The following is a 25,025-nucleotide window of genomic DNA, read 5'->3' as shown; positions in this document are numbered from 1 at the left end:
ATGGGGATTTCTCCTGAATACCAATGTATAAATATATTTTTTTTTGTGGTTGTGAACACTCCAAGGGACAGAGGACATGTTTTTAACTGGCATATGCTGGTCCTCCATTTTTATGCCCTTCAAATACATAAAAACGTTTCCTATTGATTGCACTGTGGGACTGATTTGTGGGTTTCATTTGTTTGATTTTTTTAAGATCATATGGCCAGGTCTGCTTTTTATTCACTTAGCTAAAAACAATGCTTGCTTGTTTTCGACATTTGATTTGTCATTTATTGCTGCTTGCTTTACTCAAGATTAGATGTTAGGATAGTCAATTATGCATGGAAACCATGACCTTTCATTTTTTCATTTCAGAGTTACTCAAAGTAAGTGATTTGCACTTACAGATAATGATCAAAGGGCTGGAGCACCTGTGCTATGAAGGGAGTTGGGGCTATTCAGCCTCGTGAAGAGAAGGCTCCAGGGAGACCTTATAGTCACCTTCCAGTACCTGAAGGGGCCTACAGGAAAGGTGGGGAGGGACCTATTACCAGGGCAGTGATAGGAGAAGGGGTAATGGTTTTAAACTGAAAGAGGGTAGATTTAGGGTAGACATTAGGAAGAAATTCTTCACCATGAGGGTAGTAAGGCACAGGAATAGGTTGCCTAGGGAGGTTGTTGATGTCCCCTCCATGGAGGTATGTAAAGTTTGGATGAGGCTTTGTGCAGCCTGATCTGATGTGAGGTGTCCCTGCTTATAACAGGGAGGCTGGAACCTGGTGATCTTTAAGGTTCCTTCCAACCTTAACCATTCTATGATTCTATGATAATGAAACAATAAGTATTTCTAAAACAGAAAATTCTAGAAACCGTAAAAGTAACTATAGCTGAGGGCATGTGGGCATTTACAAAAACTGAGACTTAAAACATTCAAATCTACATTTTCTTGAGATTTAGATATGAACTTGACAATATGAAAATAGACTCCACTGCTAATAGAATACCACTTAATAAACTGGTGTATAAAGCAAGAGAATGTCTATAGTGAGATGAAGGGATAGTTGTTTTCTCTACCTATCGCACATCTGCTAAATATGGCTGAAATTTGTTACTGTACCTTGTTCTTAAATAAAAGCCAAGTTTCAGGACATCCTCCCAAAGGTTGAAACACAGTAGGAGTAAATCCTGAGTAATTCGAGTTGTGCCTTTCACAGATGAAGTTATTTTTCACAGCACAACTTATATCTTTCCAAAGGCCTGTAAATAAATGAAATACAGAGAATCACTATCTGAAACTCTCATACCACTTTTACAGCAGTCAGCCCCAGACAGTATTCCCAAAGCACAAATTAAACCTCCTGGAAGCAGGTGAAAAATTTCCCACATACGTTATTTGCCCTATATTGCACTCCATTCTCTGCCATAAATTCATCTCTCAATAGTGGTGTTGTGGTTTTAAACCTCATACTTGTGATTGAAAATTGTTAGTATTATTCTACTGCCTATTTATGGGGTAGCTTCATAGTTATATATGTAATAAACATTTTAGTTTTTGATACTAGATTTTCAACCAAGTATTTCTTGTTGCTATTTTACTCACCAAAATCTTTGGACATTATCACACAGTTTTCATCATTATTAACAAAGTTGGGTTCATTTGGAGCCCAGGCAACATAATTCACTGGGGTCTTATCCAACCAGCTGAAAGAAACAAGCAGAGTTATTACTAGGCAGGTGTCTCCAGCATTTAGTTATAATATATTTTTACCTAAAGGGCTAAGTAAACCATTAACAGTGACCAGAGAGTAAAGGCTCTACATGTACTAGAGAGGATGTATCCATAGCAATAATTCCCATCTGTTTAGTATAAGGGCATTCAAGCCACAGCAGCCCATTTTGCCATTTTGTCTGGGTAAACAACATCATACTCAAAGGGAATGGTCCAGACAAGACTGAAACCCCAAGATTTCACCAGTGCCCAGACTTCCCTCTTCCCTTTCATCCAAGAAAGATGTCCTGGAAGCCTTCTACAAACAGATTCCTAAAACAGGTTCCCCACCATCAATTTCAAACAGCTGTTGGGTGAGATACTGCACACACTTCTTGCTTCCAGCTCACAGAACTTGAATCACTGGCATTAGTCTGATTAAACTTTTACATCCGCTTGGGCTTTCTCTGGTTAGAGTTAATCTCATCCTAAGTTTGTTGTGTAAAGTGGATCCAGTGAATAATATCCTAAAATTAGCTGCTTCTCCTCACTACCTATGAAGAATTGCTTGGGTGTTTCACCCAGTTCTCTCAGTGTAAGAAATTAAGTGTTGTGAACCTTAGCTGTGAGCTTCCATTGGTTTTGATCTCCCAGATTTGGAAGGAAAAAACATTTCTCTGCTTAAATAAAGAACTTAACACTTCTGGTCTGACACTCTGAGATGAAATTACCAGAATTTGTTGGCCATTACCAGTTTTCTGTTACTCACCTGAATTTCTGATCAAAGCTGACAACTAAGCCAATGAAATATGATTTCTCTCTGTGTTTTGTGTGAACCTAAAACAAAAGTATTTAACAGCTAAGCACTTAACACTTCCTTAACATCAAGCAAAAATCTAAGCCAAATAACCTTTTTTTTTCTTCTTTTTTTTTTTTTTTTCCTCCAGGATTTGAGCCTCAGGGAAGAACATCATTGGAATAACCCAGGTTTCAAGAAGGCAAAAGAGATATGTGGAATATACTGGAGTGAGGAACCCACTGGACAGGAAAGCAGTAAGAGCTGTGCTGAACACTACATATCTCAGAAGAGGTAAGTAACCTGGGCCTGAACTGTCCTTTCCTGCACTTTCAACATTTACATGCCTTTTCCTCTGCCTACTGAAAGCAACAGTGATTTCTTTACAGCTCCTGAACAAATATATTATTATATAAATAAGTAATTCAGGACAATCGCTCAGGATTTTAGCCTAGCTAAAACTGCTATTTTGATTTTAGCAGCTGCTCTGCATCAGAATTCAATTATAACTAATAGAATTACTGCTTACATATTGCCAGAGAAATTGTCTTTTTCTTTCATGCTCAATGACAACAAGATCTGCAAAGTTCTTCTGACAAATTCTCCGTGCTTCTTCCATATGGACATGTTCTATGCTGAAATAGTACTGCTTATCTTCATGTATAACCCATCCATCACCAGTGGTTTGATATTCTGAAAGATAAAGAAGCACATATGCTACAATCATATCTTATCTGTACTAATTCTGAAAACTATATGGTACAATATTTTGTTTGAAAGAAGTAAAAAATCTTACCAAGTTGGTAGTCATGTGGTTCAGGTTTTAGCAGTGTATCTGTGAAATAAAAGATCACAATGAGCAACATTCCAAACACATGTACACACACAAAATAAAACCAGAGAGTTTGGCTTTACGTAGTTGCAAATGCTTTTACAATGAGAAAGAAATGGAAGTATGAGTGTTCTAATGCATTTTCAGGATTTTAGAGCCAATACCACTGGATTAAATTTAAAAATATGTGAAACTTAGGAAAAAAATATCTAGTGAAAAATACACATCTTTAAAGCATACATACCTATCTGCAAAGCAGTTTATTAAATAATTCGGGATATGCAGTACATATGTTGTGGATGAAACTTACAGCAGTCTGAAAAATGGTTTAACATTTTTGCTTAGCATATTATTAGTAATCTTTTGACATTTATGGGACTAGAGCCAAATGATATAAGCCAGCCTATATATCCAGTTCTCAAGCTTACCTACATATTATTAAGGTATTCTCAAGTACTAAAACTTAATGCTGGAATTTTGTTAACACCACACTTCCTTTCTAGTCTCTAGATATATTCCTCCTATCCTGATGTCTTGGTTTTCACTAGCGAAGTCTGTTTTTAAAAGAGTCCTGGAGAGAGTCAAGAAATCCCAATCAAGAATACTGGGATAGCCAGTATATACCAAGCCCCATTTTCTGATTGCAAGATAGACCAGTAGGAAGCAATTAATTTCAGTGTTCTCAGAGCCAGCTATAACCCCTTAAAGATATTTCTACTTTTATTTGGATGCCTGTTATCTTATTCCAGTTCTTCTGTGGTTTGATGGAGAGGAACACATTATTAAACAAATTATGGGAACAATTTAGATGAGAAATAAGCAGTCAAATTAAAAAACAACTTGAATTTTTCTGTTGGGACGTTTCAAATATTTTCTTAAGCAGTTTGTTCAGAATAGAACTAAAATTCTTCAAACATAGAATCATAGAATCATAGAATCTTAGGGGCTGGAAGGGACCTCGAGAGATCATCTAGTCCAACCCCCCTGCCAGAGCAGGGTCACCTAGAGTACATCACACAGGAACTCATCCAGGTGGGTTTTGAATGTCTCCAGTGAAGGAGACTCCACAACCTCCCTGGGCCGCCTGTTCCAGTGCTCTGTCACTCTCACAGTAAAAAAATTTTTTCGGATATTCACCTTGAACTTCCTATGCTCCAATTTACACCCATTACCCCTTGTCCTATCACTGGTCATCACTGAGAAAAGCCTAACTCCGTCCCCCTGACACTCACCCCTTACATATTTGTAAACATTGATGAGGTCACCCCTCAGTCTCCTTTTCTCCAAGCTAAAGAGACCCAGCTCCCTCAGCCTTTCCTCATAAGGGAGATGTTCCACTCCCCTAATCATCTTCGTAGCTCTGCGCTGGACTCTTTCGAGCAGTTCCCTGTCCTTTTTGAACTGAGGGGCCCAGAACTGGACACAATACTCCAGATGTGGCCTCACCAATGCAGAATAGAGGGGGAGGAGAACCTCTCTTGACCTACTAACCACACCCTTTCTAATGCACCCCAGGATGCCATTGGCCTTCTTGGCCACAAGGGCACATTGCTGGCTCATGGTCATCCTCCTGTCTACCAGGACCCCCAGGTCTCTTTCACCTACACTACTCTCCAGCAGTTCAGCCCCCAACCTGTACTGGGACATGGTGTTGTTCTTCCCCAAATGTAAAACTCTGCACTTCCCCTTGTTGAATTTCATCATGTTTCTCCCCGCCCAACTCTCCAACCTATCTAAGTCTCTCTGAATGGCAGCACAGCCTTCTGGTGTGTCAGCCACTCCTCCCAGCTTAGTGTCATCAGCAAACTTGCTGAGGGTACATTCTATACCCTCATCCAGGTCGTTGATGAAGATGTTGAACAACACCGGTCCCAGTACCGACCCCTGTGGGACTCCACTAGTCACACACCTCCAACCAGATTCTGCCCCATTGACTACAACTCTCTGACTCCTTCCTTTCAACCAGTTCCTAATCCACCTCACTTCCTGATCACCAAACCCATACCTGATCAACTTTTCTACAAGGATGCTGTGGGAGACGGTGTCAAATGCTTTACTGAAATCAAGATAAACCACATCTACCGCTCTACCATCATCTATCCACCTAGTAATTTCCTCATAGAAGGCTATGAGGTTAGTCAAACATGATTTACCCTTGATAAAACCATGTTGACTGCTCTTGATGACCCCCATGTCCTTGATGTGCCTGGAGATAGTGCCAAGAACAAGTTGTTCCATCACCTTTCCAGGGATGGAGGTGAGGCTGACCGGTCTATAGTTACCCGGGTCCTCCTTCTTGCCCTTCTTGTAGACTGGAGTGACATTTGCTATCCTCCAGTCCTCAGGCACCTCACCTGTTGCCCATGACTTACTGAAGATGATGGAGAGTGGCCTAGCAATGACCTCCGCCAGCTCCCTCAGCACCCTTGGGTGCATTCCATCTGGACCCATTGATTTATGGATGTCCAGATTACTCAACTGATCCCTAACCCAATCCTCATCTACCATGTCAAACTCTTCCTCTATCTTGACTTCTTCTGGGGCTATATGAATCTGGGGCTCATAGGGAGACCCTGCAGGAGTGAAGACAGAGGCAAAGAAGGCATTCAGCACCTCTGCCTTCTTTATATCCTCTGTCACCAGGGCTCCCACCTCATTCCTCAATGGGCCAATATTGCCTCTATTGCTAGTTTTGCTAGCTATGTATTTGAAAAAGCCCTTTCTATTATCCTTAACCTGACTTGCAAGGTTAAGTTCCAAGGAGGCCTTAGCTTTCCTAATTGCCTCCCTACATCCTCTGACAACAGTCCTATATTCCTCCCACGTGACCAGCCCCTCCTTCCATGATCTGTAGATTTTCCTTTTCCACTTAAGTTTGCCCAGTAGTTCCTTCTTTAACCATGCAGGTCTCCTAGCACCCTTACTAGATTTCCTAACCATTGGGACGCTCTGATCCTGTGCTTGCAAGAAGTGGTCCTTGAATGTTGACCAGCTATCTTGAGCTCCTTTATCTTCTAGCACCCTGTCCCATGGGATTTCCCTTAATAGATGATTGAGGAGACCAAAGTTTGCCCTGTGGAAGTCCAGGGTTCTGGTCCTGCTGGGTATTTTGTTCCTTCCACACAGGATCCTGAACTCCACCATCTCATGATCACTGCAGCCAAGGCTGCCATTGACCACCACTGCTTCAACAAGGCCCTCCTTGCTGGTTAGTACAAGATCCAGCAGCGCTCCTCTTCTAGTCGGCTTGTCCACCATTTGCATTAAGAAGTTATCATCAATGCACTGGAGGAACCTCCTAGACTGTGAAAGGCTGGCTGTGTGAGTCTTCCAGCAGATATCAGGGTAGTTGAAATCTCCCATGAGGACCAGGGACTGTAGTTGTGAGGCTGCTTTCAGTTGCCTGTAGAAAGCCTCATCAACCTCCTCACCTTGATCAGGAGGTCTGTAGTAGACCCCCACAACTGTGTCACCCGCACCTGCTTGCCCCTTAATTCTTACCCACAGACTTTCAACTTGCCCCTCATCAGCCCCTGCACAAAACTCAATACATTCTAGTTGCTCTCTCACATAAAGAGCAACTCCACCACCTCGCTTCCCTGCCCTATCTTTCCTAAAAAGCACATATCCATCCATGGCCACATTCCAGTCATGTGAGCTGTCCCACCATGTCTCTGTTATTGCTACTAGATCATAACCCTTAGCCCGCACACAGACCTCTAATTCCTCCTGCTTGTTCCCCATGCTGCGTGCATTAGCATACAGGCATTTCAGGAAATGAACAGAGCACACCGGTGGGACTAAATCCTCCTTGGACGACCTGACTTTGGGCCATGGTGTGTTCCTCTTGTGCTTGTCCCTAACAGACCCGGTCTTCTCCCCTTCCCCCTTCACATCTAGTTTAAAGCTCTATCAATGAGCCCTGCCAAGTCCTGCCCCAAAAGCCTCTTCCCCCTCTGGGACAGGTGCATCCCACCTGCCACCATCAGTCCAGGTGCCTCATATAGCATCCCATGATCAAAAAACCAAAACCCTGTCTATGGCACCAATCTCTTAACCATTCGTTAACCTGCAAACTCTTCCTGTATACCTCCCTACCCATTCTTGCAGGAGGGATGGAGGCAACATAGTCATGATGAATTTGCATACTTCATCTAATTTTGATATTTTTTTTTAATCCTAATGTACCTGTAACATTTCTTGCTTTTTAAAAAAAATGGAATATCTTAAGTAAATTTGTGTTAAGTGACTATGAGGGAAGTAACAGCAGGAGAGCATTTCTCCTGTCATGGTGGTCATCATCTAATCTAGATTCACAATAGCAAGATCTAATTTTTTTATATTTTTTTTTATAGTTTTCCTTTGGCAAGATCATTTAGGATCAAGACAAGCTGATCAGAGTATTTATGCCATGGTTTCTGAAGTCCCCCTGAGTAATCTCACCAAGACCAGAGAACCAAATCTGAAAAAAACAGTGCTCTCAACAAACCAGAAAGGGCTATACAAGATATACTTCTTTGACCTGGTAAACAGAATTCAGCATTATGATGGTGCATTTGTATGAATAATCTACCCACAAGGAAACAGTGAATCTTCCTTCTCTATTGAGCAATTTCTCAATGGTAACACAGTACCTTACTCGCTGTTTAATAGTGGTTTGTTGGCAGTCATCCAACATTATATATACTCAATGCTTTTTATGTAACTGCTTCTCCCTTCTCCTCCATATTTTGCCTCCTACTAGTTCCCTGTTTGCACTCAACTTTTTTTTCACTTCAATAAGCTTTTAAGAAGCTCCTGCTTGAGCTGAGATGTATACAAGTACTCAGTTTACAACCAAGAAGCATGAATATAAAAGTAGAACTAAGTAAGCAAAAGAAGTTATTTCATTATCAGTGTTCACTTGGGGACTTCAGCCCATTTAGACTCAGTTTCCTGCTGGCAGACATCCTAATGCAGGTCCGTGTCATGCCCCAGCACCAGGGCCAGGAGGCTTGCCATTAGGTCGCGGCCTGCAGGAGCCCTTCAGCCTACAGCAGTCTCTACTTATGGTCTCTTTTCTGAGTAGCTGGTTTCTATAGCAACTGACCCCTCTCTTGGGTTCACATTACTTGTTTCAAAGTAGGAAGGAAAGTTTCTTTCTCTTTTATACAGGTAACTCTAGTGTCCTGCATCTTTGGCTCTCCTAGGTGAGCCTGAAGCAGATAAAAGGAAGAGGGGAAGAGATAAAAGTGGAGGGGCTAAGTACCTTTGCCTTGCAAATTTATTCATCCCATGGCAGAAGGAGATAAAGTCAGAGACAAAGTAATATAACAACTTTAACTTTCTTCCTCTGAGTACTATTGAAATATCTTAATTCGTCTTCTTCTATGTGTTGCCTTCACTGCAACTGATTTTAAAATGAACAATTCCCTGTATGTTTCTTCTTTTCAATTTGTTCAAATTTGTTTCAATTGTTTTTGAAATTAGGTTTATTGCTCCAATTAGGTGGGGAATAGTCTTACCTTTTTTTGTTTCACAAATCCAATTAAGTAAATGTTCACAGCGCAAGTCATTCCAGCGCATTTGAGGTGATCTATTAAACATAACACAATGTTCAAGTTCTTCATGATTGTTGGGTTCATCTTCATCCCAGTTCTCATAAGTTACCTGTGTTGGAAATACATCTTAATTAGTGTGTGATTAGAGCTGAGTGGAAGTAATTGAGACTGCCTTTGTAACACTATTTCAGGGTCTCTTCATCTCAAGTACTTTGTTTATGGGATCAATAAGAGTTCAAATAGTTCTGAGAGGGCTGTAAAAGTCATGCTGATCAGTTCACTTTCCCCATCATCCCCAGAGAATGTATAAAGATTAAACAGTGTGGAAAATCACATCTGATGGAGGAAGAACTGATGGGCAGAAGCAGTCATGTTAATCTCATTTTGTGAAAGGTGGACACTTGACTTCTCTGTATTAACACACAGCGGTGCCCTGTCAGGGATGCTGCAAAGATCTAAGAGCACAGACTGTGGGAGATGAGATATAACATGGTAACAGGGATGAAACAGAGGCAATTTTGTATTTCCATTAGTGTGTTAAGACAATGCCACCACTGAGCACTGCAGCCACTCAGCTGAGGGATAAAGGACTGCCATCCACCTGCCCAAGGTTAAAAGAGATCAGAAAAAAGGCATAAGAGCATAAATATATATATTTAAAAGAATAGATAGGAAATTATTATCCAGTAAAGATGTACTCACAGGGGAACCATCAATCCAGGCAAACCCTTCATCAGGATTCAAGAGAAACAAACCAATCCAGAAAGCCTGAGAGCTCAGACCTTTATCACTAGAAAAAAAAACAAAACAAAACAAAACCACAAAACCCACACATTGTAGATGCCTGAGCGTAGAAAGAGAGGCCATGGTATAAACATGCCACTTTCTGTCATATCTGAATTGGGAGCTACTCCTGCCCTGTTGGCCCATAGCCAGGCTTACCATCTACACTGGCTGTCAAGAGTTTGAGAGTGCTCTGTATTGGGACAAGACTGGTCATATTTGAATGTAAGTTAAAGGACAAGTAATGTAGCACAGGGCTAGCTTGGCCTCCCATCCTTGTGGCTGCCACACAGCTCTTGACTGAAGCGAGAATTGATGGAAAGTGGTTTTAGTAAAAGTAAACCATAAATAGAGACTTATAATACAATTTAACTAATGACAAATAGTGACCTTTTTTTCAACTGCTTTGATTTACTTCTTGGCACTTCCTGTCTAGTTTAGTTAATAGTTCACTCTATTTACCTTGTCATATTTAGGGATCAGATCAAACAGAGTCCTATTTCTTCCACTACATAACACCAAGATTTCCCTCCACAAATATTTCACAATTTAAAGCAGAAAGACTTAACAGAAAAGTAAGAACACATTCAGCTCCTCACAATAATGAAAAATAATAAAATGGAGAAGGGAAAGATCATGAAAACTTTTTATATGACAGTTTAAAATCTATTTGAGACATTAAACCTAGATTCACCACTATGTGAAACAGCTTGGGATAAATAGCTATGTATTGTGTGTCATTGATATGTCTTGACATTAAGGAATACAATCAGAATGTAGTGGTCTAATTTAGGGGAAAATAATGGCATGATTTGTACATTGCAGGCAATATACGGCATCTACCGTGCTAGCAAAAATTAATTAAAATTAACTCCTCTTTGATTTCAGGAATCTTCAGTTTATATTCAGAAGATTTCCATATTAAGTCCTTGCATTTGTTTTACATTACACATAAACTTAAGAGCTATTTTGAATGCATTGATTGAAATATGAATTGCAGCCAGTGTAAAAAGGACACCATTAGAGCTGAACATTTTCTTGTCTCCCTTTTGGGTGAGGGACTAACATGTACAAAGGTGATCAGATCTGGACAGCAGCCACACCAAAAACCTGTGATGAAAAAGTCAAAAATATCAAAGCCACTTGAAACTATTCAAGAGTATTTTTTTTAAGCAATGCTTTGGGATTATATTTTTAAATGAAATGTTTATATCTTAGTTGAAAATTTAATTGGTTTTGCCTAGCTCCAGATATATTTTGAAGAAATTATTATTTAAAGTCCCACAAATGTGAAATTGAGTCATCACGCAAGTACTCACGATGCTAATTGCCATGTTAAAATTTGATCTTCTCTTGTATTGATTGTGACCAGATTTCCTCCTATTTCTCTACAGAATTCTTCAGCCTCAAACCAAGACTTCTTTTGGTTTCCCTCTCTCACAAAAAACTGATAAAAAAAAAAAAAAAGGTAAAAATAAATTGCTAAATGTGCATAGTTTGACTTGTAAAAGTATGTACTTACCTATGTAGTTAAAATAAGTATCACAGTAGTAACCCTTTCGTTTTGAGACAATATAACATCTGTAAAGACCTATAATATTAAGCATTAGTAATGTAAAGTGTATGGTTTTTTCTTAGCATCTTCTGTTTTAAAATACAGCAAGAGTACCATGAAATTCTGAGGAAAACAGAAAGTATTACAATGTACAGAGAAGGAAAAAATAATGTATAACTTAATAGGAACTTTAACCACTCAAAGACTTCAAAAAAAATTGAATGGCTCAGCCCTAGTATTCTGCAGTTGAAAGCAGGAGATTTTTGAGAAATGAACGGTGGAGGGAAAATCAAGATTTTGGAATAAAAAATATCTTTCTCTGTTGGACAGTGAAAGCTATTTTGCAAGGTACTGACCGTGGCTGAGGAAAGGGTTTTTGTAAGGTGGTGCAAGCTACATATGCATAGCATGACTTTCTACTATGAAGTACACACACCCTTGAAGTAAGAAACTGGATGCTTGACATTTTGGGGAAAGGGTAATCGTCAATTTGTTTATTGACAGAAACAATGTTAGTAATAATAATTGCGTGTGAGATAGAAATTGGAACCCTGATAAACACAGGGCTAAAATAATCCCTGGCCTCCCAATGAACACAGTCTCAAGAGTGAAAATGACAGGGCACTTATGTCAAGACCTGGAAGAGCAATACTGCATATTTCCTTTTCCTTGACCTATTTTGCTCTTTCTTTACTTATTTGCTTTTCAAAATGGAGATTTTTTAAGGAATCTTTAGCCAAAACAAAAGAATGCACAAAACCTTTACTTGCTGAAGTGACACCGACGTCAAACCAATCCTGGATCTAAAAGTATCACTGGAAGTATCATGGACTGTGTGAGAAAAGGTTGGCAAAGGACCAGACTTCCATAAATTTTCTCTTAGAAACTTTATCTGATACAAGTGATACTGCCAGGCAATTCTGTGTTTTTCTGAAATCTGAGATTCCTGGAAATAAATACATTAGGTGAGATTCTCACATGGTATTTAAATAAAAGAATGCATATTTCTAGCATGCTATTTTTGTGGTTTCAAATGTTTCGTTGTTGACTTTCATTATATTTGATGGATTTGTCTCATGGATTTTAAGACTCAGTGTCATGGAGATGGTCCTTCCCAAAAAATGACCCAACACTTGAGTCCCTAAGTACTACTATGACCGCTGGGCTCTCCCATGCTCAGTCTCACAAGGAAGGTAGACACACACTTACTTTTAAGCATGAGTCTGCCCGGGAAGCTCTGTCCCAGCCTTCAGCACAGGCAGCTGCAGGAACCTGTACCAGAGGAGTGGGAGGCAGGACTCCTGCTGCCTGCTGTTTGCAAAGAAAATTTGCTGTCTTCTCACAGCTGACAACATCCCATAATCCAGCTGTAATTCCAGTTCCCATGGCAACACAGCCTTGTTCTTTTCCTTTGTAATATGGAAAAAAAATTAATAAACCCAGAGTCTTAATTACTCTCTAAGAAATGAGACCTTTGCTCTTATTCATAAAAAACTATAAGGAAGATGCAGAATACACAGACTAAAAACACGATCCTGGATATAAAATTATTTTTAATACCTCCTGCTATAGCCAAGATATGAGTCAATGACTTTTACAAACACAGCTTCCCCAAAAACAAGGATGTGCAACTTTAGAATACAAATCATAGAATCATAGAATCATTTCTCACGTATGGACCTTATGAGTCAAAAAAACTCTGTCCATAATAATTTTTCTCAGTCTGTTGATTTGTTGTTAACTGATGTTAAAAAGTCGAAAAATGAGACCATGAACCTTGTTAACTCCTGCACAGTATTGCCTTCAGTCTAGCCCATTAAAAATCTCTTTCTGTACAACTTCACAAGAGATTGGCTCACACAATGCCTGACACTCAGCTGTAAATGTATTTCTTACATTGGCCCAAACATAAGGTGTGGTGGTTTTGGCCACCCACACCTACAAGCACAAAAGAAAGTACCTCCTGTACTCAGTAAGACCAGGGTATGACAGGCAGAAGCCTGCATGAATTCCAGCTGCACTCCACCACAAGGCTTGAGCTTGTGCAGAGCTTACCTGGCATTTCTATGTTCCAGTGTGTGAAGAGAGGAGTTTCACCACTGGTCCACTTGAAACTCCCTTGTTCTTCTGTGTTGGAGAGACCAATCCAGAAATATTTTTCAGACCTCAGCCCCGTCAGACTAATCAAAAAGGCTTGTTCATTTCTAAAGTGTAAAACAGCATCTGTTCAAACATATTACCTTGCAACACTGATCTAACTGGTACAGATAGAGGAATCAGTACCGTACTAACATGACCCAAAGGCAATAAGTCCTCAGGGAAGTTCAGGCAAAACCTGAACAAGCTTTTAAGTGTGGTCAAAAGAATTTCATAAGGGATTACTTTCTTCTTTCAGCCAAAGACATCTCTCCTTTTCACCCAGTTCTGTGAAATATTACAAATCCTTGCTCACGTAGGATTGTGATCGAATTCTACTATTTTCCTTGTCTTTCCAAATCTTTGAGGTGCTTCAAACAGATCGCTGAGTCACGACCAAACTGTCAGCTTTGCTATCCATCACCTCTGAAGTCAGTCATGTTCCTCAGAGACCATGGAGTCTGCAAACCCTGACTAAGATATGGGTAGGTTAGAGGTGATTCATGCTGGCTGCAGTAGGGCATGTCTTGGGGAAGACTTCCTATATTTATTCAGAATTTGGCTTAGCAAGTTGTTCAGGAAATATTAGTTGTTAAAGCTTTCCATCAGGAAATGGATTAAAATTGTAGAAACTACTTTACAACAGAAAAAAAACCAAAAACAACCAACCAACCAAACAAAACCAAACCAACAACGAAAAAAAGCAAAAAACACCAGTCCCCCCAACCCCGAAAAAAACTAGAAGCTGCTTTAATTAGGAACTGAAAGACAGAGAAAAATTATTAACTTAAGAATCCCCAAATTTTGGAAATTATTTTAATAGATTAAGTAGAAAACCCTAAAACACTGAGTCTTTTTTTTCCCTGCCTGGATAATTTTATTTAACTTACTACTACATAATTTTTGAAAGTGCTGACAAAACACTTGGAAGAGGTCAAAACGGACTAGTTTTGCAAGTTTCCCCATCAGAAGCACTGGTTTTAAAGTATGAAAAAAAGATACTTTCCTACCTGCTTTCCACTGTGGCTAGATGAGCTTTGTTCTGTTCACATGTCTTACTTGCTTCTGAGAACATCAGCAGTGCAGAGCCGACCAAATAACAGTGGAAACCATATCTTTTCCAACCCTGTAACAAACATAACGATCTTAATGTGAAATTGAAAGAGACTTCAACACAGAAATTAGTTCTGTTTCTTTGTGTGTAAATATTTGACAATAGATTTATTGCAAGTGATCTTAAAGACAAGACTGGGCCAATGAGCTAATGAACAAAAGCTGAAGTTGTTTTGCTGTTCGCTCCTACAGAAGGCCTTTTTATTTAAAGGATATCATTAAGATCTCAGTTTTAATCTCTTTTATGCATAAATGACTTTATAAAGGAAATTGTGACTGTGCTACTTGCTACCAGTTCCCAGAGCTCTGTAAAGCTGGGATTATGCAAACTGCATCATGCAAAGCCTGTAACTCATTCAGGGGGGAGCTGCAGCTTTCCAGAACTATGGGGTCTTACTTAAAGAAATACAAAAATATTGCAATATAGAAATGAACTGACATACAAGCACAGCTCCTCAAAGCTGCCCCTGCTATCACTAAGTGGGATGGGTCAGGAGACTTTTGAAGCCAAGACAGTGCTTGTTTTGGGGGAGGATAGAAAGGAGTAATATCTGTAATTCTTCCTGCTCTTAGACAGATCTATGCTGACTAATATAGATATAATGATTTTTCTGAAGGGGTAAATTCTGAAAAAATGACTAATTTGGAAAAAAATAACCTTCTGATATCACTCAAAGGCCAACTAAGTAGTCCATTGGTGGGAACATGATAGAGAAAGGCTGATCCTTTTACATTTTGAAATTATTTTCTTTCTTTCTTTTACCATTATTGTATAGTAAGGGCTTTATAATAATTCAATAGACAGCGGATCTGAGAGAAGAGACAAAGAGACAAGTGTATTGTTAGGCTAAGAGGATAAACGAAGAGAACAGTGGTGACATCATGATTTAAAGCATATATGTAATTTTTCACAGGGTGGCTCATCTGGGAATGGAGAGAAAGGCAGTATTAATGTAAATTAATGTTGACTTTCTAGAGTATTTCAGAGAAAAATGAAAAATGCACATATTAGAAAAATGCTAGAAGGAAAAGCATAGGTTTCTTCAAGAGTAGGTTTTCTAGCAGATGTAAACACAAAGACATTACAAGAAGCAAGAACCGGTACATTTTTTCTGTTCATTTTTCCAAACTTTTTTTTTTTTTTTTTGAGAGAGCATTTACTTTCTGACAGCCTGGGTCCTCTATTGTCTCTTTTTCTGAGGATTGTGATGAAGGTTTCTTTTTACAGATGTAACCAAGCTGCTTATCACAAACATCAGTTGACCAGTATCCATCCTACAAGAGCAGGGAGAAGAAACTAATTTTAAAAAAAGGGTGTTCATAAACATAAGGAAACTAGTGTTTTCCTCTTTCTTCACGACAAGACCTACTGAAATATGTTACTTAAGCAGGCTAAGGGATCATTTCTGGAGATTTATTTTTTAAGAAAATAGACACACCTGACAGGATGGGTTTAAGATCCATTTGATGCTGTTTTGAGGTGAAAGAAGGAAACAACTGCTTTGTTGGAGTCTCAGCATTACTCGCTATCATAACTCTTTCATGAGGGATTTGTAAAGATGTATCTCATCTGAAGCTAATGGGTCTGCATTTATAGCAGTATTATTTTCCTACATATCTGGCAAAAAGATCAATGAAGCTGGCGTAATGCACATCTGAGTGTGCTGCAGTAAATATAGCTATTGTATTCATCAAGGAGAAGACTCTAAAAATGACTGGTTTCCTTTAAATAAGGAATTATCAAAAAAAATAAAATTCCATTAGGAGCTTCTTTCCCCTATAAAATGTAGTTATGGATAAATTCTACTGATGTATAATGTTGGTAAGCATCAATACTCTTCTATGATATAACAGGTTTTTTCAGTAACAATATTTTCATAATAGCATTTTCAATTTGAAATTTAAAAATTATTATACTTTCTGTGTGTATGTGTGTGCATGCACATGCATGTAAATGTGTGTAAAAACCCAGAGAACCATGTATTGCACGATAATAATGTGCAGCCAGAAATATTGTAGGGTTTTAGGTGTTTGACAGGTAGGTGTAAGTGCTCTCTATGTCACAGCTGCAGGCACATATCCTAGTGCCAGCTCTCCACACCTCAATGTCCCTTCTCACTGAAGTGACACCGAGGGACATAATGGTCTTTCAGATTGGAAAATGAGGTGAAAAAATAGCATTTATGATAACCACACAATGTATTAACTAGCTCATCCCCATCCATCTCCCAGAGCTACAACTTTTTTCATTGCTGCAGTGTTAGAATGAATCTAATGCAAAAATTCTGAATCAGACTTTTCACCAGACAAGAGGTTACTAAAGGTAACACTACCAAAATGCCATCTCTCTATTTCTGATCCCTTCTGTCCTCTGGACATCTCTTCTAATGGATGCCAAATGTATGGGGAAAATTATCTTAAGTTAGTAAGAAAATTACTCCTGAGTTAGCTTATAATGGCAAGAGATTTCAGACTGATGTAGTTATTTGCACTACTATAAAAAGACTGGGCTGTTATACCTGCCCCTTCATAGCAACGCAGTCCTCCAAACCGTTTCTGTAGGTGGGATCCCTGCGCTGCCATTTGGTGAATGTCACAGGAGTCTCATCACTCCACTCAAAATAGAAGTGAGCTTTCAGGTCGTTGAGACCCAGCCATAGCTCTTCTGTTGGCTCTGAAGCATGAAAAGAAACAGATTTCTTCACAGTCTGCTATGCAATACAGAGAACATTTTCACACCTGGAGCAAAGAGACTGATAAACCTGGGATGTGGTACATGAGATGTGCTCTTTATGCTTTAATGCTAGTTTCCTCTCAGATCTGCCAAAAGAGATGTCTTCATCTGTACCAAACAGGCCTCAGATCCCACACAGAAATACATAGTTTAATAAATATAAGGGTCTCTGTAGCTGGCAGAAGATTTTTACAAACTTCCTGAGTATCTGATTCAGAACAACAAAATGGCCCCTAGTGTGGAAGGTAGGAGAGGGAGTGTCCCACCTGTCAGGATGTCATGCTGAGCCCAAGCCATGAAACATCTGTCAATAGACCTCCTTAATGAGGAAGCATTAGAGGGTTTGTAGTAGCTCACCAGAGCTGTTCACCAAGTCCAGCACATTTCAGAACTGGTTACTACAGCTCCAAGGAAAACCAGAAGTTAAAAGATGTTGTTTTCTTAGAAGGATATACAGCCAGAGGCTAGTCTCAGCAAGAGGTTTTAATCTCAGTGAGAAGTTAAATTTCTTATAGGCTTGAAACTCAGTTCTGAAGATATTAAATATAGAATAAAGGTGCCCGGAGTGCAATTTTTTGAGAGCTTTACATGTCTCAATTTTTTTTCTTTTCCCACTTTATAAGGTTTACAATGTAGATTATTTCTTGATTAATATGAATATACTTTAATGTTTATGCAACCACACCAACACAAAGAATGCCATCAGTTAGATTAAGCCTTCCCCTTGTGACATTTCAGGGAAAAGAAAAAAAAAATAAGTAAGAGTAATATGAAACCCTGCTTTTATTTTACAGATGGGGCAAACAAAATACAGGCCTACATATAATACTTACTGTAACCAAGCTGTGACAATAGAAAGCTGTATTCAGCAATGTTGTGCACACTCGCCAAATCTCCATCTTGATTCTTACATGAAGTCAGAGCATCTTTCCATGTTTTGAGTTCTTGTTGAAGGCTGTAGCAGTGCCCTGCATATGGCAACCAACCATCTGTGCACTTAATAGCTCTCAACTCTTCTAAAATTAAAGCACAATTTTTCAGAGCAATTTTCTAAGAGGAAAATAAAGGGGACTAGATTGAGGACTCTCAAGCACTCTTTACAAAAGTACAACTAGATGAATAAACATAAAGCTGTAGTTAGAAATGCAAATATATTCACATGAAAAACAAATAGCACAGTATTCTAAATATGCAAATAGATTGATGTCTCCTTAAGCAGAGAATCATTAAAAAATGCCCCTGTTGTGTCAGAGATGCAATTTGAAATGATGCTCTGGGAAGAAAGAGAGACCAAAGCACACTTCAGGCTCTCTCCTCTTTGCCCTCTGGAGCAGTTTGCTCAGTGTGTCCTGGTCTCCTGTGCTGCCTGTGGTGGCTGACATTAGGCTCTGCCTCCTGGTCAGTGTCTTGTTGCAAACACACACATAATTTTAACATATGGAAAAAGCTTGCAGTAATTCTTTGGTCACTGCAGGTCAGAAAATGGTGCAAATCAGTGCAGAGCCAGTAGTTTTCTTTTCATATTAACTCAGTGTTTTTTTTATTACTTAGGTACTTAAATATCTTTAGAAGCTCAAGGTAAGCTTGTTTTAAAAAATAGATTCCTCAATTTCTTTTTGAGGTTACTACGTTAATAAAGATTCTCTGAATTTATTTATCTGCTACTTGTTTAATATAACATTCCCAGATTACAGCCTGCAGCAGATCCCTCCTACGTGTGGCATGTCCATAGCTGTGTTGTGTCACTGAAGCCGTAGGTCACGGTGGCCCATGGATGAACTGTAGCCTGTGTGAATATCACTGCTCCTCCTGCTCTGCTCATATGAACCCAATGCATTGCATATTGTTGTCATCAGAGGATTGTTTGCATTAATAGTAGAGTAACTGCAATTGCTCATTTGGAGCAAATTATAAGCATAACATTTCTACTGTATTTATTACTGTATTTATGCAAATTGGATGGCTGGAAAATTGGATGACAGAGCAGCTTCGATGTGCCTTGCAAGAAGGAATGACAGAGTGATGGAACATAATAACAATATTCTAAGAATTATTAATACACAATCAGAGGACATAGGCAGTATATTAGTCTAAGTGTGCATGTCTAGCTGTGTTTTTCAAAGCTTTTTATCATCTTGGTTGAAAAAATAATTATTCATGCCTTTTATCATTTGCAGTTCTTTAAAGAATGCTCTTTCTAGAAGTTTAAAAAAAAAAAAAAAAAAGCACCATTTTTTCTCTGAATAACCTACCTTTGGGTATAATGTCAGACTTTGAACTGAAATTTCTCTTTTTACAAATGTAGCCAAGTCTCTGGTTACATGCTTGGTTTTCCCATTTAGCATTCTTTTTGGGATTCATCACTCCACAGATTTTCCCAGGGAGCAGGAAAGGACTTCCTTTGGGTAAAAGACAAAACAGAATCTTGCAGCAAAACCAAAACAGTAGATGTCTTTAAATATTGCTGTCACAAAGAAAACAAGAGACGACAAAAACAACAAAACAAACAGAAGAATTGCCCACATGTGAGGAGCACCACAAACTTATCTCGGTTTCCCTTCCTCGAGCTGGCCCAGTGCGATTTTTCATAAACTGCTGAGGAATTCTGAGCTGGCTCTCTATAACATGCAGAATTTCTCCAGACAACATAGTGCCATTATTTTCTAAATATTTTGCTACTTTTGGAAGATTTTATTTATAATATTGAACAATATGCTATGAAAAATTCTGGTCTCTGATCTGTAGGCTTATACATCACTACAAATGACATTCTGCTTTCATAAACAAGTTCTTGCCTCAGATAAGAAAATAATAGAAAATGCTATAGCTGATCTTCACAGTACACTTTGTATTTGAGAAGTGTGCTTCTAAAAATGAATATCTAGATCTTTGGCTATTGTAAATCAACACAGGCTTTCCTGAAATACAGGTAGCTAAGGCAGTTTTTATTAGTTAGTGTCTTAACAGTATTTGTTCAAAGATTACAGAATAGATTGTTGTATTTCTTACCTGGAGCCCAGTTTAAATATCTGAAAGGGCTGCCCCCAGCCCATTGCCATCCACTGTTGAAATTCAAAGCATTCAAACCAATCCAGAATGGAAAACTGAAGTTTTTTATTAGCTCTAAATTAGAAAAAAAAAAAAAAAAAAAAAAAAAACACGTTAGCTGTATCTCCTTATCCTCATTCTTAACAATTTCATCTTAAATAAATAAAGCCAAAAGTAAACAATTTCTATTTTGCAGTTTAAACCAGCCCAAATCCAGTACTTTCTATATTTCTACAGATTAAAAAAGCAAATATGTAAATGAATGAGCATTGATTTAGCAGAGATCTCGCTAGTTAAAAAGGCAAACAAACATCTTTCACTGTTTAAATAAGACTTTACTTCTCCCACTTTCAATCCAATATAATTTAATTAGGGAATTGTGCTAAAATATTTCTACAACAGACTTCATGGAGTATTGTTATTACAGAAACAATGTGCCAATCAGTTACTTCTAGATGTTTTTCTGTGGTTTCAAAGCCTTTGTTATGCCATTTAGTATGCAACTGATACCACAAGACTCGCATTTGAATTCCACTGGAGTTATTTGGAGTTTGTGTACACATATGTACCCATATTAGGACCAATCTAGCCACCAACATATGTTCTCCCTGAAGATTAATAATTCTTGAAACACAGGAGAAGGTAAATTTAAGGACTAGATCCTGCTCAGGAATGAGTGCACCAGGATGAAGGCAAGTGGACAAAACCTGTCCCCTGGAACAGGATGGAGAAGACGCAGTAGCTTCTGCCTGGAGCACAAAGCTGATATGGGGCAATTTCCCTCCCTGTAGAGGTTTGGGACCAATCCTTCATAAAAGAACAGCAACCAATGGAAAGGCAGCTCAGAACGCCTCTTTTTTAGCAGCTTATGAACCACCCCTGATGACCTGTTTTCTTCAGTGAGACAGAGCTTTAGGGACAGCACAACACTCCAAGATATTTTAAGGTTTTTTCTCTGTCCTTTTACCTCCTATATATGCCTGCTCATGTATCTCTGTGATACTTAATAGCTCTGCATTTTGCTGCTGACAGCTTTTCCTTGCTTGGTGCCATGTTAGAGCTGATTCTGAGTTTATCTGATAGTGAATACCAGTTGAAACATCTTCTGTCCAAAATCTTTCTGTGTCATCTGGAAAAAGAAGTGAAACAGAGCACTTCTGTTAACATGTTGACGTTGCATCAACCAAAAGCCAATGAAGTATGTAATGATGCAAGTCTCTAAAAATGAGCAGTATTAACCATATGCTATCATTGGTTTATAAGCACCAGAAAACTTGAAATCAGAATAGGCATAACTTTTTTTAAATTGTGTTTATTTTTTTGTAATTAGATTTTTTTTTCAAACTTCTACATTTTTAAAAGGGAGTGAATGTGTTTCCAGTATTTACTTTTACACAAAATGTAGCACTAGGTAAACCAGCTGTATCTGTTTAGTGAATATAAGAGACTCCAGGGCGAAGTCAGAGGAGAAAAGCAAGTGTGTAGATGGACTATATCCCTGGAGGCTCTTCATCCTCATAGGGCAAGAAACTCCCTCTTAGCTCACCATCAAGAGAAGCAGCTTTTTAAAAAATGGCAGAACCTGGCCCTTGACAACCCAAGGAGCTGTAAAAGCAGTCTTTGGAGCACCTATGTGCACATAAAGAGCAGTCTTTGTTTGCAGAAAAGCTCCCCAAACCTCATGAAACTGTTGTGGTTTTGGGAAGCCAGTTGATGAGAAAAATGAAGTGGTCCATGTGCAAAGGCAGAGGAGTCCAAACACAGGTGAGGTGCAGAAGGTAGTACAAAGATGGCAAAGGAAGATCATTTGAACAACAGCATTTTTGTGTAAACTGGGAATAGGAGTCAAGAACAAGAGTGGAAATGCATGTTAAGGAGAGAAAACACTATCTAGCAGTGAGAATTGACCTGCAGGGCAAGTCTGAGGTATAAACAGCAGCAGTCATTTTTTTAATTGAAACTATCAGTCTAGATTCATGCTGGTCGTGCCATGCACTGGCGTTACAGAAAATGAGACATCAGGGAGCCTCCTCACCTCTCTGGTCCACAAAAGAGAGATCCACCTCCAGCAGGTGAGTCAAACTCTGGCTGGGCTGCATAACACTCCAGAGGCAGCTGTTCCTCTCCACTCACTATAAAGGGACCACGTGGCTTCTGGGGCTATTGCTCAATCAGATGATGTTCACTGGGGCTACTATGACAAGGTTTGTCCTGAAGGTGTGTAATTGGCAGCTGGAAATTAACCTCGTAGCTCAACAGATGTCTTTCTCAACAACACTTCCTGACAAGTAAATTAATAAAATGCAGGACTTACTTATTAGTGGGCAAAATCCATACAGTTTATCAGCATCAAAGTCTGCAGTTGTGGCACACCAGAGCCAGCCATCTGATCTACCAGCATCTGTGCACTCATTGTACTCTTTGCCTTCATATTTGAAAGGAAATACACATGGCTGTCCATTGGCATTTCCCTGTAATGTAAAGATTGCTAGGGGGAAGAAAGTGTTAAGAGGATGTGTAAAAATAATAATAAAATCATAAATATGACTTTCTAGTAATGGATCTAGGTATTGATGTATCTGTATATCTAAACTGAGAGGTCACACCTTCTTTTAAAATTCTATTCTATCATTTTTACCCCTTGTGTAGCTAAAGATTTTAAATAAAATATTGTGTTAGTAAAATCTGGGTTTTAAATTTAGAGTTTGATATCTCTACTTTGCAGGCAAGCCAAATTTGTTGGTGATAATTTAGGAAAAAAATTTTCACAGAAAGAGTGGTTAGACACTGGAATAGGCTGCCCAGGGAGGTGGTTGAGTCACCATCCCTGGATGTGTTTAAGGATCTTTTGGATGTGGTGTTGGTGGATATGGTTTAGGGGAGAACTTTGTAGAGTAGGGATGATGGCTGGTCTCGGTGATCCTAAGGATTTTTTCTAACCTGAATAGTTCTATGAATAGATTCTATGAATATGATTCTATGAATAGATTCTGAATAGATTCTATGAATTTGTGGTTCCTGAAGACAGAAGAAATACTAGTAAAACTCAGACCATTACTTTATGTTTTTGTATTCCGTACAGCTCAATGGGTTTGCTTTATCAGTCCATCTTTTCACTAACTGCTTAAAGAAAAAGGATAGCTGACCAGAGAGAACACAGACCATGTTGTCATGAGCTTATTTACACAGTATTTTAGGTTTCCATTGCACATTTCTGCACTTGGAGAGGTCTTGCAGATTCTACCTCAACTCAGATTCTCTAAGGTTAGAAATGCTTCATTTTTTAAACCATCACAGTATTACAGGAGTGTTCTTTTATGCTGACATTTCTCGTGTATGCTCTCAAGTTCACATTCATGCAAAGACATGAATCTGTCCAGTTCTACATACATTAATGCTTTACCATTTTTCCTATAGCTATACCCAATGACTGAAACACATCTTCAGACTAGACCTGTTCTTCTAATTTGATCAGACTGGAGGGGAGGAGTCAGTTCTTCCTTCTCATACCTCATGTCTTGGAGAAGAAAGAGAAACTTGCAAAGCTGTCATAAAACATGACTCTAAAACCCTTTGACCAATCACTGGTCTGGGTGTGGTGAGGAAGGTAAATGGAAAGAACTCCATGTTTCCATATCTCTCATTTCCCTCCTATAGTTTGCCATTTTATTTAATATTTCCACAGAAATATATTCCATTTTAAAGTCCCTGCTCTTATTACCTCTATTTCCCACAACATTCCTGCATCACCCCTCTTTTATTCTGTGAATCAAGAACTGCCAGTATATTCATAGAATCATAGAACCATTCAGGTTGGAAAAGACCCTTGGGATCACCGAGTCCAACCATCATCCCTACTCTGCAAAGTTCTCCCCTTAAACCATATCCACCAACACCACATCCAAATGACCCTTAATCACATCCAGGGATGTTGACTTGTAATACATAACAAACTCTTTACAGCATGGATCAGATCAGATCACAAATACAAAATAATCTATCTATGCATTAAAACTGTAAAGCTGCCCAAGAAAAAACATTTGCATATCTAGTTTAACACAAAACCAATAGGAAACTTACCCAGTGACTGTAATGGACCATGCACAAGGGAAAGAAAAACTAGGAACCTGGAGAAACTCATTGCAAATGTAACTTGCTTTTCATTCCTCTACCAAAAGCTACAATGTAAGACTGGCAGTGTATAAAATCCTTCTGAGTGAGGACAGTGACAGGTCCTTCTCTGTGTCAAAGGGTTGATGTATAAAACTCTGTACTCTAAATAAGGAAATATCCTGTCACATGGTATTTTGAAATAACCCGAATGCACATTGCAAACACTGCTCTTTTTGAAGAATGAGTTACTTCCAAAACTGAAGGATAGAGAAACTACAAGTGGTGACATTAGTCTTTCTATGGGACTTTACTGGTATTATATATGGATCCATTGTTGAGGTGCTACAGAGGACAAACCTCTAAAAAAAGCAATTTGAGTACTAGTGACAAGGACCTGCAGTGAAATATCACTGATTAAAAACTCGCTCTCTCCTTTAACCCTTACATCTCAGAAAGAAAGGAAGACAAAAACCCAGTGGTTCAGCACATCACTATAATGTCATCACTCTGTGTATCCAGAAGAAAGCAAACAAGTTTTACAGGATCTGCAGTATTGAGTGCATTATGAATTCCTGTTCACTTTGAGGGCTAGTTTTGCTGGTTTTCCCTGCACTGTTACCCTGCTTTCTTTGATCACAGTTTGAGGCTGAGCTGTTTGTAACTACCTGTTGAAGATCTGAGAGAA

At 38.9% G+C, this 25,025-nt stretch overlaps 1 protein-coding gene across 1 annotated transcript in view; it reads right to left on the bottom strand.

Moving 5' to 3' along the window:
* The window catches only part of LOC104391909 (macrophage mannose receptor 1-like), a 35,972-nt gene extending 11,604 nt beyond the window's left edge, over window positions 1-24,368 (bottom strand). The window contains exons 1-18 of the mRNA XM_010001262.1: window positions 24,308-24,368; window positions 21,195-21,356; window positions 20,189-20,302; window positions 19,432-19,578; window positions 18,013-18,195; window positions 16,965-17,119; window positions 15,607-15,720; window positions 14,343-14,458; window positions 13,252-13,400; window positions 12,406-12,605; window positions 10,961-11,088; window positions 9,561-9,648; window positions 8,823-8,967; window positions 3,283-3,321; window positions 3,016-3,179; window positions 2,460-2,527; window positions 1,583-1,683; window positions 1,100-1,239 (exon numbers count right to left, since the gene is read on the bottom strand). Coding sequence (XP_009999564.1) covers window positions 1,100-1,239; window positions 1,583-1,683; window positions 2,460-2,527; window positions 3,016-3,179; window positions 3,283-3,321; window positions 8,823-8,967; window positions 9,561-9,648; window positions 10,961-11,088; window positions 12,406-12,605; window positions 13,252-13,400; window positions 14,343-14,458; window positions 15,607-15,720; window positions 16,965-17,119; window positions 18,013-18,195; window positions 19,432-19,578; window positions 20,189-20,302; window positions 21,195-21,356; window positions 24,308-24,368 — 2,274 coding nt within the window. The remainder of the gene's footprint in view (window positions 1-1,099; window positions 1,240-1,582; window positions 1,684-2,459; window positions 2,528-3,015; window positions 3,180-3,282; window positions 3,322-8,822; window positions 8,968-9,560; window positions 9,649-10,960; window positions 11,089-12,405; window positions 12,606-13,251; window positions 13,401-14,342; window positions 14,459-15,606; window positions 15,721-16,964; window positions 17,120-18,012; window positions 18,196-19,431; window positions 19,579-20,188; window positions 20,303-21,194; window positions 21,357-24,307) is intronic.
* Window positions 24,369-25,025: the final 657 nt, after the last annotated feature.

This window comes from Chaetura pelagica, unplaced genomic scaffold (genome assembly GCF_000747805.2).
Source record: "Chaetura pelagica isolate M959 unplaced genomic scaffold, ChaPel_1.0 scaffold841, whole genome shotgun sequence".
NCBI classification, from domain to species: Eukaryota; Metazoa; Chordata; class Aves; order Apodiformes; family Apodidae; genus Chaetura; species Chaetura pelagica.
The sequence above is the reverse complement of the archived record's forward strand: the minus strand, read 5'-3'. Positions and strand labels throughout refer to the sequence as shown.